Raw genomic sequence first — 13,970 nt, forward strand, 5'->3', positions numbered from 1 at the left:
CTGTGAATTTTTAAGTGGCTCAAAACCAAAGACATTTAGAAACCATGTCACAGGAAAAGAAGGTTTATTGCTTTAGAGAGTGGTGTCCCATAAATGTAACTGTAAAAGTGCTAGTGTCGGACAAATACATAACAAAATGTGTAGCCAATTAAATCAGATGTCAGCTGTATACATGAAAATAAATGAAATGAATACTATGTACTGTTGCTTCTCTGGAGATCTGGCAGGGGATGATGCTGTAATGTATGAATCTACTGTCAGTCCAGGTTGAAAGATTTTGTGTTACATGTTGCTTTTCTAAACAACTGATTTCAGATATTGATAAAGCGTCCTGAGGCTGAAGGTAGTTCCTCACTGGCTGAGTTGAGTAGTAGTTCCTAACATGGCTAAGAGTCTACATCCATTCCAGTGGCTCTGTGAGGCTAAATGTTAACATTAGCGTGCGTACCATAATAAGCATTGCTGCCATGATAGCATGTTGATGTTTAGCAGATGTAATGTTAACTAAGTTGTCTGTGTTAAGTTACCTTGCAAACATTTGCCGTCCCTTTTGATGAGATGGTGGCAGTAGATGAAAAGACATGAAATGAGAGTTATTATAGTGATTACAGTTCATCTAGTACTAAATATTATTTCACTCTGAACCACAAATATCAGTCTCATGGTGGCACTAGTGAGAAATTCGGGGGGATCTTCAAAGTCAGTGGGATCCATCCTGTGGGAACCATGAATGTTTGAACATAAATTTTATGGCAGTTCATCTGAGAGGTGTTGATATATTTAGGTCTGCACCAAACCAGAGGACGATGGACCAGCGGACCAATATTTGCGTCCTTTAGAGCCACGCTGTTGGCATTTTTAAAAATGAGCGAAAGATTAAGATGAAAACATCCTCGGCAAGTAACAATTTAAAAGGCCTGTTTCTGTTAAGTTATTTTCTTAATTCAAGAAATACAAATTGTCTTACTGGAAAATGTTTTACCTTGATTTTAGTCATTTGTGTTGTATTTTATTGCTGCTATTGGCTGTTCTGTCATTATTGGACTGAACAGTGTATGTTGTCTATACTCACGGTTGAGACGACAAAAAAAACTGAATGTGAATCTTTAATCATGACTTTCATACACTCTAACCTCTGCTGCAGGGAGCCACAAGAGATTCAAAGAGAAATGAAACTGTGTGACCTCCTTGACCTTTCAGCTCTGTAACTCCAATCTGTTGTGTGTGATTATCTCTCAGCTACCCAGTCATCCTGTCCATAGAGAACCACTGCAGTGTTCCTCAGCAAAAGAAGATGGCCCAGTACCTGATTGAGATCCTTGGGGACAAACTGGACCTGTCCAACATCAAAGCTGATGAATCTGGACGGCTGCCGTCGCCAGAAACACTCAAGGGGAAGATCCTGGTTAAGGTACAGTCACAGCGTGGGTGTACAGTAAAGCGCTCAGGAGAACAGTCTGGATGTTTAAAAAGTGACTGATGTTCCTCAGTGAGAGGAGTCGGTCCTCAGGCGATTATCTCCTCTCACCGTTTTATTATCTGAAGTTTGACGTTCACAGAGCAGACTTCAAAGGCCGGAGATAGCGGGCCGATTGAAGTGATGTGATTAGTGTTTGAATATGACGTGTTTAAGAGAAGAGAAGGAAAAACACAACTTCACTGTAAGAATGAATTAAAAACCCGAGATGTTCGTGCACTGTTTGTGTGGTAACAGCAGACTGCATCATCTATCTGGGCACACTGGTCTGTGTTATTATCAAAAAAAAAACAAAAAAAAAAAACAATATCCTGAGTCCAGCTGGCAACAGATAATTGGTTAAACGTGTTGATGGCTGCAGGTCAGGAGCAGTTCTGTGTCGTCAGCTTCACTTCACAGCTCAGGGAAGCTCTAAGTGGATAAAACTGTCGATATGCTCATGTGTGTCACCCTCAGTTGATGCAGTACGTTTACAGCAAGCTTTGTTAGATGTGGCAGGTGCTCCGGGTGCTCTGGGTTTTTCAGATTTCACCAGTACAATGGAGGTGAATATAATTTAGTTTGTGGTACAGCATTTAAAAAATTGCATTTAGAAAAATTCAGCAGCAACTCTTTCAGTGCTGTTGTTACTCTGGACAACCCACATCTACAGTTTTCACTGGAATCACTTTCTACTGAAGGAATAGTCCCTATGAAACCTGCCGACCGTGCTGTTTCTGCAAGTCCGGCAGCTTCAGCTGGTCTCATTGGAGTTGTAAGAGTCATAAACAGCAGAGTATCTCTTGTGGTTATTGTAATGTCTGTAAACTGCGCAGTCAGTTTCACACATGGCTTTAACCAACAGCGGCAGGGGAGCATGTTGATGAGCGGCAGCAGGCCTCTGTTAGCAGGGGAGAAGACAGTATTGAGGTTAATGAGGCTTTATTGACACCAGATGCTCTCACTAAAGAGAAGGCACCTTGCCAATGCTTGGCACGCTAAGGAGCGATCTGCCAGCTGTTGCACCGGCACTAGTACCTGTGTGTACGCTCAGCAGAGTGTTAGTGATGGCACCGATGTGTGAGCACTGAGAGAAACACTGAGCGCTGCCCTGCAACACGCGTGCTGTGCTGTCTCATTGCGGGTCAGACTATTACGAACCACACAGAGCTGCTGCAGGCCGCCACCTCCATGACGCTGTGATTGAGAATGATTGCTAACCACAGGACAAACTCCCTCGGTTGTTAATGAAAAATCCATGGCTCAGGCAGTGGGAGTGTTACAGCTGAACCTGTACATCCTTCACTGTTGAGTCTCTTCCCCCCCCCCAAAAAAACCTGTGGCAACAAACAGGAAGTATCACAAACTAAGTTTATCACCTGAAACACCGTCATCCAGTGAAGAATGCAGAGTGCAAACACTTTTTATATATCAAACACCAGCAAATAGACCCGTCCCCTGGTATGAGAAGGGAGGCACTCAGAGGACTGAGAGGACGGTCCCTGGCTGGACAGACTGATTCAATGAATGGTGCAGCTGTTTGTTATAATGTGAAAGTCTTCTGACTTGTCCTTTTCTCTCCCAGGGAAAGAAACTTCCTCCCAACATCGATGAGAACGCGGAGGAGGGAGATGTGTCGGACGAGGACAGTGCTGATGAGATGGAGGACGACTGCAAGCTGATGAACGGAGATGTATGTTCCCTGTTTGGTGTTTTCCTCCTCTTCACACACATTTCTCTCTTCTATCTACCAGAGTTACATGCAGGTTTTGTGTCCTTGTGTCCGATGAAATGAGTCCTGTGTGTATTTCCTGTTCTTTACGGCTCATGTTTAAACTAAGCAGTGGTGAGGGAGTGTTCTCCTCTCCTACCTTGTCTGTGTTCCTTTTGTTGATCTCCTGTATCTCTGCTGTTTACTCCTGTCTCTTTCTTTCTGTGTGGCTATTTGTTCTCATTTCCTGCTCTTCTCTCTTCCTGTTTGTCCCTTCTTCTCTGCAACTATTGCTTGCTTCTTTCAAAGTGGAAGGTACTGTATATAAAGCTCTTCCTCCACCACCTCAGAAATCTCACCCAGTCATGTGCCACATCTTCTCATCCTGCCTGTGAAAGTTTAAAGTCTTAGGCCTAAAAATACTGTGGAATATTCCGTCTTTAAGATGCTCCATCAAACGTGTTGTGTAAGGAGTCTTTATATGAAACCAAACACTCCCAGAGCTCTTTAAAGACTTCAGCTGGTAGGGTTTCGATGGCAGGTGTTGGCTTTAGCAGCCAGCCAGCCAGCCAGCTACAGGTTGGACAATGTTTCAAGTGGGTGTAGTGTCAAATTTGTGAGAACAGAGACCATCTGGGAATAATTATATTAAGTTTTAAATTTAGGTTCTATTCAATAAACTCATCATAAAAATGAAAAACTTCTTTTGAGAAGAGAAAATCACCAGAAAACACCAGAACCAACACAGCTAGGAAAGGCTAGTGTTGCAGTTCTTTTTTTATTACCTATTGCAACTAATGATAATGACTGTGATGAAAGATCTTAGTGAATATGTTTCTTTCTAATGTTGGCAACATGAGTTGATATTTTTCAAATGCACTGACAAAATAATCTTCCTGAGGCTTCGGGTGTCCAAAAATCATCTTAAGTATTCAATTTGTGCCCAGAGTATACAGTACTGTGCAGACGTTCATACTGCATATACACATCCACATAGCCAGAGTCATAAAAACTATTTATCAATTCTATATCAGACGGACAGCACTGACCTCATTCTTCATTAACAGAAGCTCAGTATTTGTCCTTTGTAGTCAGTTTCACCGGGCCCACACTGAACACACTGAGACTCTTTATGGAGCATGTGCTGCCGTAGGTGTGATGACCGACTGAGGAGATTTTTGGACACACTCTGCCACCATGTGGCTGAACTGAGCATGTGCATATTATTCTAAGTGAGGCGTTGAGCTGTGATTTCTCAATAAGGACATCTTTCATTTACTGCATTGCATCTGTATAAAGGATGTCTCAGTATCATTCTCTGACATGCTATCACATCTGGAAATGCTTGCATTTCTGAATGGTCCATTCATCAGCTGCTCTGGGACGTTGTGCCTGTGTATGTTACATAATGTATTGCTTCATCTTTGCTCTTTATGAAATGTGAGTTCTCATAGGATCCTGCATGATGTGTCCTTCTTAGTCTGGTCCGACCAGAGTAAGAGCCGATCATCTAAGGTTTCTTCTATAGATAAAGCCAGCTGACTTAAAGGCTCGGTTTACCTGGATTATAAAGACGCATAGCACACGTGTTCTCTCATATCTCTAGTGGTATGCACCATGCAAACAGATTGGGTCTCTGTTATCTGTCTCTAAGATTTCACATTCCACCAAGAGTGTTGCTGTTCCTCTGAATAATCCACAGAACACACTGGGAACAGGTTTCAGTGGAGATACTGTTATTAAATTAATATTTCTTATGAAAACCATCGGTGCCATTAAAGGTAACGTCAGTGAACTGGCTCATTATTTTAGCAAGAAACATAAGCTATTGTTTGGATGTCAGAAACAAGATCATGTACACAAAATACTCATCATTTACGGTCATCCTCTCATCTGGAATGGGTTACATGACTACAGCAGCCATTCATCAAATGGTGCAGAGGTTGATGATCCTATCAGGGCTTGAGTTCTGGTAGGATCATAATATGATGTGTTTTCTTTCTTTGCCTTGTCAGAGCAGAGTGAGACAGACTTTTCCAAGATGTCTCTTACAGTACGACCGGAGACAAAAGCCTATTTTAACATTGAAGATTGCACAGAACAGCAGTTGACTTCATGCACAGATATGTGGATCTTACTAAAGCACAGCCGTCCCTCTGAGTGGAGTTGAGATGATGCTGCAAAGTGAAGATTGATGTTGTAGTTTGATGGTTTTGTTGTTTCTGACAAGGTTGTGTTGTTCAGTGTGAATGTCAGCCACTCTGAACGTCACACTGGAAATGTCGCAAGACAACGTTGTGACATTTCCAGTGTGACTGAGGGTTTCGCATGTTTTCCTTACTCTGATTACTTTTCTCAAGTAATCGCTAAGCCACAGCAAACAATAAGAAAAGATGACTTGTTTTTTAGTCTAAAACCCAAAGATATTAAATTTAAATAAATAAATAAATGTACAAATATTCAGAAACAGAGAGAAGCAGCAAATTCTCACACTTAAGAAATGAAAACCATAGATTGTTTGGCATTTTCACGTAATATCTTTACTGATTAATAAATCCTAAAAATTGATGAAGCTGCCTACTATTATAACATATCTTCAGTTATTGAGCAGACATGTTAAACTTCATACATCACATTTATGACAGATGAGCAGTGACTCCCAGGAACTGTTGAAAGTTGCCCTCATCTCCTGTATCATGTATTAATCATCATCATCATTCTGCTCATTCAACTGCTCCTCCTCCAGACATCAGCCAACAGGAAGCAGGTGGAGAACATGGCCAAGAAAAAGCTGGACAACCTGATGAAGGAGTCTAAGATTCGAGACAGAGAGGACCCAGACAGCTTCACCATCGCAGCCCTCCCTCCCGCCGGGAAGCCCACTGACAAAACTGGCTCCAAGGTAAACACGGGCAGGGGCAGGGAGTCCTAGTGAGCTCAGATCTTACCTGATGTTTCACTGAAACACTGGAAATTACAGTCTATGTTTACAGCCCATGAACTGCAAACAGACATGAGAAGCAAGGACATTTTAATTTAAATATATTTTGGCTGCAGTCAGCCTTCATCCTTTTAACAGGAGCCAGTCATTGACCTGACTGTTCCTCTTTTACACACTCCTCCTCCACTTTTTCTCCTGAAATCAGCTGTGTAGAAGAGACAGGAGCAGGATTTTGACTGGACAGATACAAGTTAATGGAGTAGCAGCACAGATGATGCACATACCTGGTTCTTCATATAACTCAATGAGCCACTGATTACTTACTTATATTTTACCACTGTTGAAACTCTCCTAATTTATTTCAATTGCACAGCTTTAATCTGGAGGCAGAAACAAAATGAACAGATACAGACACAGTGTCTAGCACTGCTTAATAAATTGGATTTCTTGTGGTCTGAATGTGGGAGATCCTCTGAACGGGAGGAAGGTGACCACTGGGGAGGAGAAGTTAGTCTTCAAGTCATTCCTCTCAGTCCACTCTAATCGTTTCAGCTTAGAAATAACTCACAGTGAAACGCAAACTTTGACATGTAAGAATAATTTCTTTCTTTCTGTCTTTTGATATTCGCTTGTTGATATCTTGTTTTATGATGACTCCTCTGACTCCTCCCTCTACAGTAGATCAAACAACAGTTATGGCAGAGTGATTTCTCTCAAAAAGCAACCAGTTCCCAAAGATCCCAAATCTTAATCCTGAAAATAACAATTCAGTCCAATAAGTGATAGAAATGTGGCACAAACTTAAGATGAAGAAAAACTAGTTAGTAATTTTTTTCTCATTTTCAGTCACAAATTTTGAAAATAATAATTCTAAGTTGTGAGTTTCTTGTCTGCCGTCAGGGGAAAAGTGAGGACGGGACAGACACAGCGGACGAGGCTAATCCCAGCAGCAACAAACATACGGGCCGCTCCTTCATGGGGAGCTTCTCTAAACGCAAGGTTGGCCTTTTTTTTTCCCACCTGCATTTCTCCTCAATCTTCCATCTTCACTTGACACACGGCAGAAAGAGGAAATGGTCTCTGTTATTGACTTTTAATCACGAGGTGTTTCTTATTCATTTGGTTAAGAAAGAGCAAAGCTATTATGTGACAAAGTGGATGTTTGGCTCACGAATATAACATACTCGGTACACAGTAAAGACAAATTCAGACACCTTCATACTTTTCCCATCAACAATAATCTCTCACCAGTCTTAGGTCCCTCACTTGTTAATTACTCTTTTCTTCTGCAGAAAAAGTCGTCCAAGCTGAAGAAGACATCAAGCTTTGAAGACACAGATACAGATCAAGAGAGCACAAGTAGCGCCTCCCGTGCCCCCCTGCACCATAGCAAGTATGCTGTTCATACTTTAAACAAAAGCAAAAAGCAGCTGTCTTTAGCTTTGATAGAAGTATTTGTTATTACCCATTTTATCACATGAATATGATGGATGGGTGGTCACACCTACATTTCAGGGTTAAAGTCCAACAATAAGAATGTCAGAAAACAGAAAGTTGTGTGTATATAAGCACTGTCAGCATTTATCATCTGTCTACTCAACACACATATATGTCTGTGTCTGTGTGCGTGTGTGTGTGTGTTGAACTTACAGAAAGAAGAAGACCATGAAGTTATCCAGAGCTCTGTCTGATCTGGTCAAATACACACGGTCTGTGGGTCTGTATGACATCGAGGCACAAGGTGAGCAGCTCTGTTCACTGTGCATTTCGTGGATTAACTCACTCAGACAAAAGCCCACTGCTGTATTTCCAGTGAACAGATCACTGTGAACAGCTGATTGATAGAGAATACTTTACTCAAAATATTATCTATCAACAGTTTAAATCTTCATAAATCTCTTTCAGTTGAACCCTGCTTGATAAAATCTGAAATGAAAAAGAAGTTTGTGAGTCTGGCAAAGAAAACAAAAAATGCCTTTGTGTTGTTTCTGGCAGCCAACTGTAGCTGGCAGGTGTCGTCTCTCAGCGAGACCAAAGCCCACCAGGTGATGCAGCAGAAAGCTACGTCCTTCATCCATTTCAACCAGCGACAACTCTCCCGCATCTACCCTTCCTCTTACCGCGTGGACTCCTCCAACTTCAACCCGCAGCCCTTCTGGAACGCCGGCTGCCAGCTTGGTATGAGCTTAACCCAACCAGACATTCAGGATGTGAACTCATCCTCGCTGTGGGTCAACAGTTCTTTTCTGTCAGTCAGCTGCAGTGTTGCTGACCCTTTTGCTCTTCCCACAGTAGCTGTTAGCCAGCACATTAAAGTATAATATCCAGCCTGCTGACAAGAAGTAAGTGAACTGCTTTGATTTCAGTTGCACTCAACTACCAGTCGGAGGGCCGGGTCCTGCAGCTCAACAGAGCCAAGTTCTACAGCAACGGCAACTGTGGCTACATCCTGAAGCCTGCCTGCATGTGTGAAGGTCAGCACATAAAAAAAAAACACTCATTCACTCCATTTTAGTAGAAAATGTGGAGTTTGTAATTTCAGCTTTGTATTGTCAGGCATGGCTTCCAGTATGTTTAGTGGTCCTGCTCATTTTGGTTATATGTGAGCTGTATGGAGAGGATATTAGCCTCTTTTTAAAATATCAATGTCAGTGTCATAATCACTCATAAGTGTTGTAATAGCAGTAGAAAGTCAGTCTGAAGGATCACAAATAAACAGCGTACTTCCTTTCTGCCCATTGCAGGTGCCTTTAACCCCAGCCTGGAGGACCCGTTACCAGGTCAGATGAAGAAACAGCTGGTGCTGAAGATCATCAGTGGACAACAGCTGCCCAAACCAAAAGACTCGATGTTAGGGGACAGGGGGGAGGTAGGACACACACGTACAACTGTAGTGTTCTTTATTTTAAGCTGATAAGGGGACAGTGGTGTGTCTGTGAAATGTTTCCTGTGGCTGAATATGTAACACCACCTGCTACCAAACTGCTTTGTGCACCACAACTGAAGTATTAAATGTACCCATGTGTTGTAGAAATTAAGTTTAAAAAAAAAAAAAAAAAAAAAAAGTTGAACAAAGCCTTCAGTGTCTCCCGAGTTCTGAAGATCCTCATCTTTGCTTCAGGCTACATTAGCTGCTCACACTGTTCAAAGTCCTTGTTTTCAGTTTTTTTAAAAGTCAACAGTGACGCAGAGAGTTTTAGAGGAGTGTGATGATAAATCATTTGAGTCTTCTTTTAATAAATTCTCCAGGGAGAGCAGTAATATTTTCACGCCTTCACTGAATGGTGATGGTGATATTTCATCCGAACTTTTAGTCTTGGCACGTGCTCTGATTCCTTAATGCTGTGTAACATCTTTCTGTCAGATCATTGATCCCTTCGTGGAGGTGGAGATCATTGGCCTCCCAGTCGACTGCTGCAAGGAGCAGACCAGAGTGGTGGATGATAACGGTGAGTTGATGGAGAGGTGAATTATTCTGGTTCATCTTTATCAACGTAAGATATTTTTTGATTGAGTCTTTGTGATCGTCATGACAAATAATTCAACAGGTCTACATTTATCTGGAGTTAACTAAAGCCTGGTGTGCATAAAGGCAGCTTCCATCACACTGCTCTGTTTCGACATGATTACACGACACACCCAAACTGAAAGCAGTACGATTTCTCCTGTAAAAACTGGCCATCTAATCCAGGTTTCCCCTAACAGAGCCTGGCTTTAATCAGGGGATAATCCAGTCAACATCATTACATTATCCACCCAAATCAAGCTATTTCTGGAAGTGGACAATTTCCAAGTGGTTGAAATGTGTTATTTTGCTGTACAGGAAGAAATGTGGATGAGGCCTGATATTACCAGCTATGCTGACCATGAGCAGGAGTTATCGTAAAGACGGGAAATTTTAAAAAGATTTTTTGAAGAGGTTCTTTTTCCTGCTTGTAGCCATATACTCTGGGTATATACTGTACATGTAAGGTCAGATAAGTATCCCAGCATGCATTTCTCACCAACCTTCTTGAAAAATGTCCTTGATGTTTTCAGATATATGATCCCTAGTTATCCCAGGGAGAACAATGCAATCTCAGCAGCTCTTTGGTAATTTACCACTGGCTCCGGTGCCTCTGTAGTGTTTTAAACATGAGATAGAATTACCTTCAGAAGCTTTGGTGGAAAATCGTAACACTGGTTCCTGCCAGACCGATTTGTCTGAAGGTAAAGTTGAGGTTCAGAGTAGTGAGTGGACCTTTTGAGTTGAGATGATCTTGTCACGCAGCAGCTGTACGGTTATGTCGAAGCCAGGTCGCGAGCCCAGCTAAGTAGCTGATGTCAGAACTCTGTTGTCCCAGTTACTAGTTGGCTTCCTCCCGTTCTTAGGACTCTTGTGTGAGTTTGACCTTAGTACACTGTATTAAGAGAGACTTATAGTATTCAGAAAGTGATGCTGTACAGTACCTGCAGTTATGATTCATTTCTCCCTGTAATGCTCCTGACCCGGCCCTGAGTAACGAATACAGATTCATTGAAATGATATACGATGTATGTGTTTCCGTCTGTGCAAATGTCCAGTTATACTCTCTGAAACTCTTATTTTACCTGGCCTCCTTTAACTTGCTGCAGTGATGTACAGGTGTACTGCAGGACCCAGTCATGTCACTGTTGGATATGGTTGCAGGTGCCACATATTAAATATATATATTAAATCTGAGGTATCTCTATTTACATTTTGACCAAGACAAATTATTACTGTAACACTGTGATACACTCCACAACTGAGCCACATATGATGGTGTTTGCTTGAGGGGAGCTGTCATTTGTTGTGGTTTACCTTTGACATGTGATGAGTGTGGCTGTGTGTGTGTGTGTGTGTGTGTGTGTGTGTGTGTGTGTGTGTGTGTGTGTGTGTGTGTGTGTGTGTGTGTGTGTGTGTGTGTGTGTGTGTGTGTGTGTGTGTGTGTGTGTGTGTGTGTGTGTGTGTGTGTGTGTTGGAGCTGTCTGGATGGGTTCAGATCTATAATTGATGAGCTCAGCTTGAGGAGACATGCACAGCCAGCACCTCTCAGTCAGCACACACACACACTCACACTGAATAATTGATGACTGCTGAGCCCACTCTCTAACTTTGTCCTGGACCTTCCACTCTCTGTGTCCTCCGTCTCTATTCCTCCGTCTCCTCTCTTTTCATTATTTGCTTGTCACACTCTTTCTCCTGCCTCTTCTCTCAATTTTTCTTCTTTGTCTTTTCCCTCCTTCTCTGTCCTCCCTCTCCTCTGTCCTCTCTTATCACCTTCTCCTATATCCTCTTACTCCACCCCCTACTTCCGACGTCTTCTGGGATGGTCCTGTAGGGTTCAACCCAATGTGGGAGGAGACTCTGGTGTTTACGGTCCACATGCCAGAGCTGGCCCTGGTGCGTTTCCTCGTGTGGGATCATGACCCCATCGGCCAGGACTTCATCGGCCAGCGCACCATCGCCTTCAACAGCATGATGCCAGGTAAGACATGATGAAGCACCTGCTTTTAGATGGAACTGATAGGTTCAGATCCTGTTTCTATGGTGACCTCTAAAAGCTGTGTTTTTGTTTCTCATCGCTCCATAGATATAGAAATTCAGTTTACTGAGAATTAGAGAAACAATCAGACATGGAGCATTGTTGCCTTTCTCTAATGTGATTATTATGATGCATTTTGAAACAATATATTGATTTTAACATTGATCAGTGCTGCACTGGTTGTACATCAGAGGGAATGATTCTGTCCTGTTTGGTGCACCGTGCTATTATGAATAACTTCAGCTGAGTTTATAAACAGAGTAGATCGACTAATGGTTGTTAGTCTCATGTCTGTTTGGCATCAGGATGTGGTTAGCCTAGCTCAGCATAGAGACTGGAAGCTGGGACAAACAGGTAGCTTGCTCTGTCCAATGTGAGAAAATTCACCTATGGACACCTCTAAAGCTCAATACTTAGCGTGTTGTGTCTCCATCATTTAATCCATACCATGGATTACAGCTCTAAGCATCACTGGACAGGTTACATTAACCTGTGTCCTCAGTAGCTGGGTCATATAGGTTAACATATGTATGGACTGGACTCATACTGGCAGAAAAACAGGGACATCCCAAGTGTCAATGCAACAATTTATGGTTTGAGGGGACGTTGATGTTGGTGCTGGAGCTTCTTCGTGAATAGTTCTTGGTGAAGAACATGTAAAACCTGTGCTCACTGGCCGAGACCACAGAATCCTATACTGATCAAACAGTAAAACAGCTTGTAGCAAAGATGTCTGTCTTTTTTTTTTTTTTTTTTTTTGTTGCCTGAACTCAGAGAAGTCACATGACAGTAGCACTGCGTCCAATCCATACAGACTCCAGCTTTATGTTGCTGAAGCTGCTTTTATCTATAGCCATTTCTAATGTGGAGTGTTTGCACTGTTAGACTCACTGATAATGTGGCTGTGTCTCTGATGTGTTTGTGTGCAGGGTATCGCCACGTGTACTTGGAAGGTATGGAGGAGGCTTCCATCTTTGTTCATGTAGCTGTGAATGACATCACTGGTAAGGTAGGTGCTACTGTGGGGGCCAGCTGAAAACATGAGCGATCAGATGTTTTGTTATAAAGTTGAACTTTCCTCCTCAGTTGGGCCTTAAATCGATGATTCTCATTGTTTCTAATTGGTCCTAATCTAAAACTGGTGAGATATATGATCCAGAGTACGAATCTCAACAAGCCATCAGTGCCAGCTTTGGTATTGATACTTGGTGCTGTGAACGCGTTTTCAGTACCAATAAAGATTTTATTGAAACCTAGCCCTGTATCTGCCTTTGCAACATTCTTGGATAAAACACAGTGAAGTCAGACATTGGCTGAAAATTGAGTAACTTTGTTGTCCCGAGGGACAGTTAGTATGCAGTGTGAGCACAGAACTGAACATTTACAGGAAAAAAGCCAAGACACACACAGGAGACATTCAGTACATTTGACAGCATCTATGGTGCAATAGACTCACAGGAAAATACGTTTATTTCATGTCATTTAACACAGGGCTAAAAGTATGTGGTACTTTTGGTTCCTTTCCTCTTGTTCTTCTGCCCCTTGGTTCAGTGAAGGGGAATCTTATTAGTCTAGCATTACAGCTTGGACAGCGTCCCCATGTTCAAAGCCAGCTCAGTAAAGAAATGGTTTGCCCACTTTGTTGTGAACGAAATCAACCCCCATCCAACATCTTTGGGACACACACGCTGACTGTGGTCCAGACCTTACCGCCCATCATCAGCTGGATGTCCTATTACATTTCATTTTTTGCCATGTGGTGTCCAGTATATTTGTGCGGTTACAACACATGAATGCCCAAAGTTTAATTTGGAAATCAGCTTCACTACTGCATAAATTTCAGCTGAAACATTTACTCAGGAAAATGAAAATGGTGCTGTAACGGTTTCTGTCTATAAGGATATTATTCTGTATTGACTGTGTATATTATTATGCAGTTGTCTATCACCACATAAACTTTGCTTTTGTCTCCTTTTGAGTTTCAATGCACTCAGCTGTCTCCAGACATGTTATAAATGACCGCTCTGTTGTTCATTGTCCTTGCTTTGAACTTCCTCTTTCTCAGCTGTTGCCGTGTGCTGCCTGTTGTGATTTCTCTCTTATGCCCCACCCCACCCGTCCTGTCTTTCTTTCATCCTCCCCTCTCTCTGATTTTCGCTCTCTTCCTGTGTCTGTTTGTGATTTCAGTGGACCCCTCTTTTTCCAAACGCTCCATTTAGAGGCAAGACATTTTTAGGAGCCCTGAAGCTGCCGCTCAAAACTCAGGTGTAGTGAGACCCAGTCGGCATCTTGCATGAGCCACATGCTCCACCCTCT

At 42.3% G+C, this 13,970-nt stretch overlaps 2 protein-coding genes across 4 annotated transcripts in view; both read left to right on the top strand.

The window, feature by feature from the left end:
- LOC121199043 (tumor necrosis factor receptor superfamily member 14-like) overlaps positions 1-13,970 on the top strand; it is a 751,306-nt gene that overhangs the window by 174,323 nt on the left and 563,013 nt on the right. The window lies entirely within an intron of this gene.
- The window catches only part of plch2a (phospholipase C, eta 2a), a 165,631-nt gene that overhangs the window by 142,858 nt on the left and 8,803 nt on the right, over positions 1-13,970 (top strand). For all 3 annotated transcript variants that reach the window (XM_041062132.1, XM_041062151.1, XM_041062141.1), the window contains exons 10-21: positions 1,240-1,411; positions 3,042-3,149; positions 5,914-6,069; positions 7,009-7,107; positions 7,401-7,501; positions 7,761-7,849; positions 8,104-8,286; positions 8,475-8,582; positions 8,853-8,977; positions 9,473-9,557; positions 11,451-11,597; positions 12,584-12,663. In XM_041062132.1, coding sequence (XP_040918066.1) covers positions 1,240-1,411; positions 3,042-3,149; positions 5,914-6,069; positions 7,009-7,107; positions 7,401-7,501; positions 7,761-7,849; positions 8,104-8,286; positions 8,475-8,582; positions 8,853-8,977; positions 9,473-9,557; positions 11,451-11,597; positions 12,584-12,663 — 1,453 coding nt within the window. The remainder of the gene's footprint in view (positions 1-1,239; positions 1,412-3,041; positions 3,150-5,913; positions 6,070-7,008; positions 7,108-7,400; positions 7,502-7,760; positions 7,850-8,103; positions 8,287-8,474; positions 8,583-8,852; positions 8,978-9,472; positions 9,558-11,450; positions 11,598-12,583; positions 12,664-13,970) is intronic.

Source organism: Toxotes jaculatrix, chromosome 2, assembly GCF_017976425.1.
Source record: "Toxotes jaculatrix isolate fToxJac2 chromosome 2, fToxJac2.pri, whole genome shotgun sequence".
NCBI lineage: Eukaryota > Metazoa > Chordata > Actinopteri > Toxotidae > Toxotes > Toxotes jaculatrix.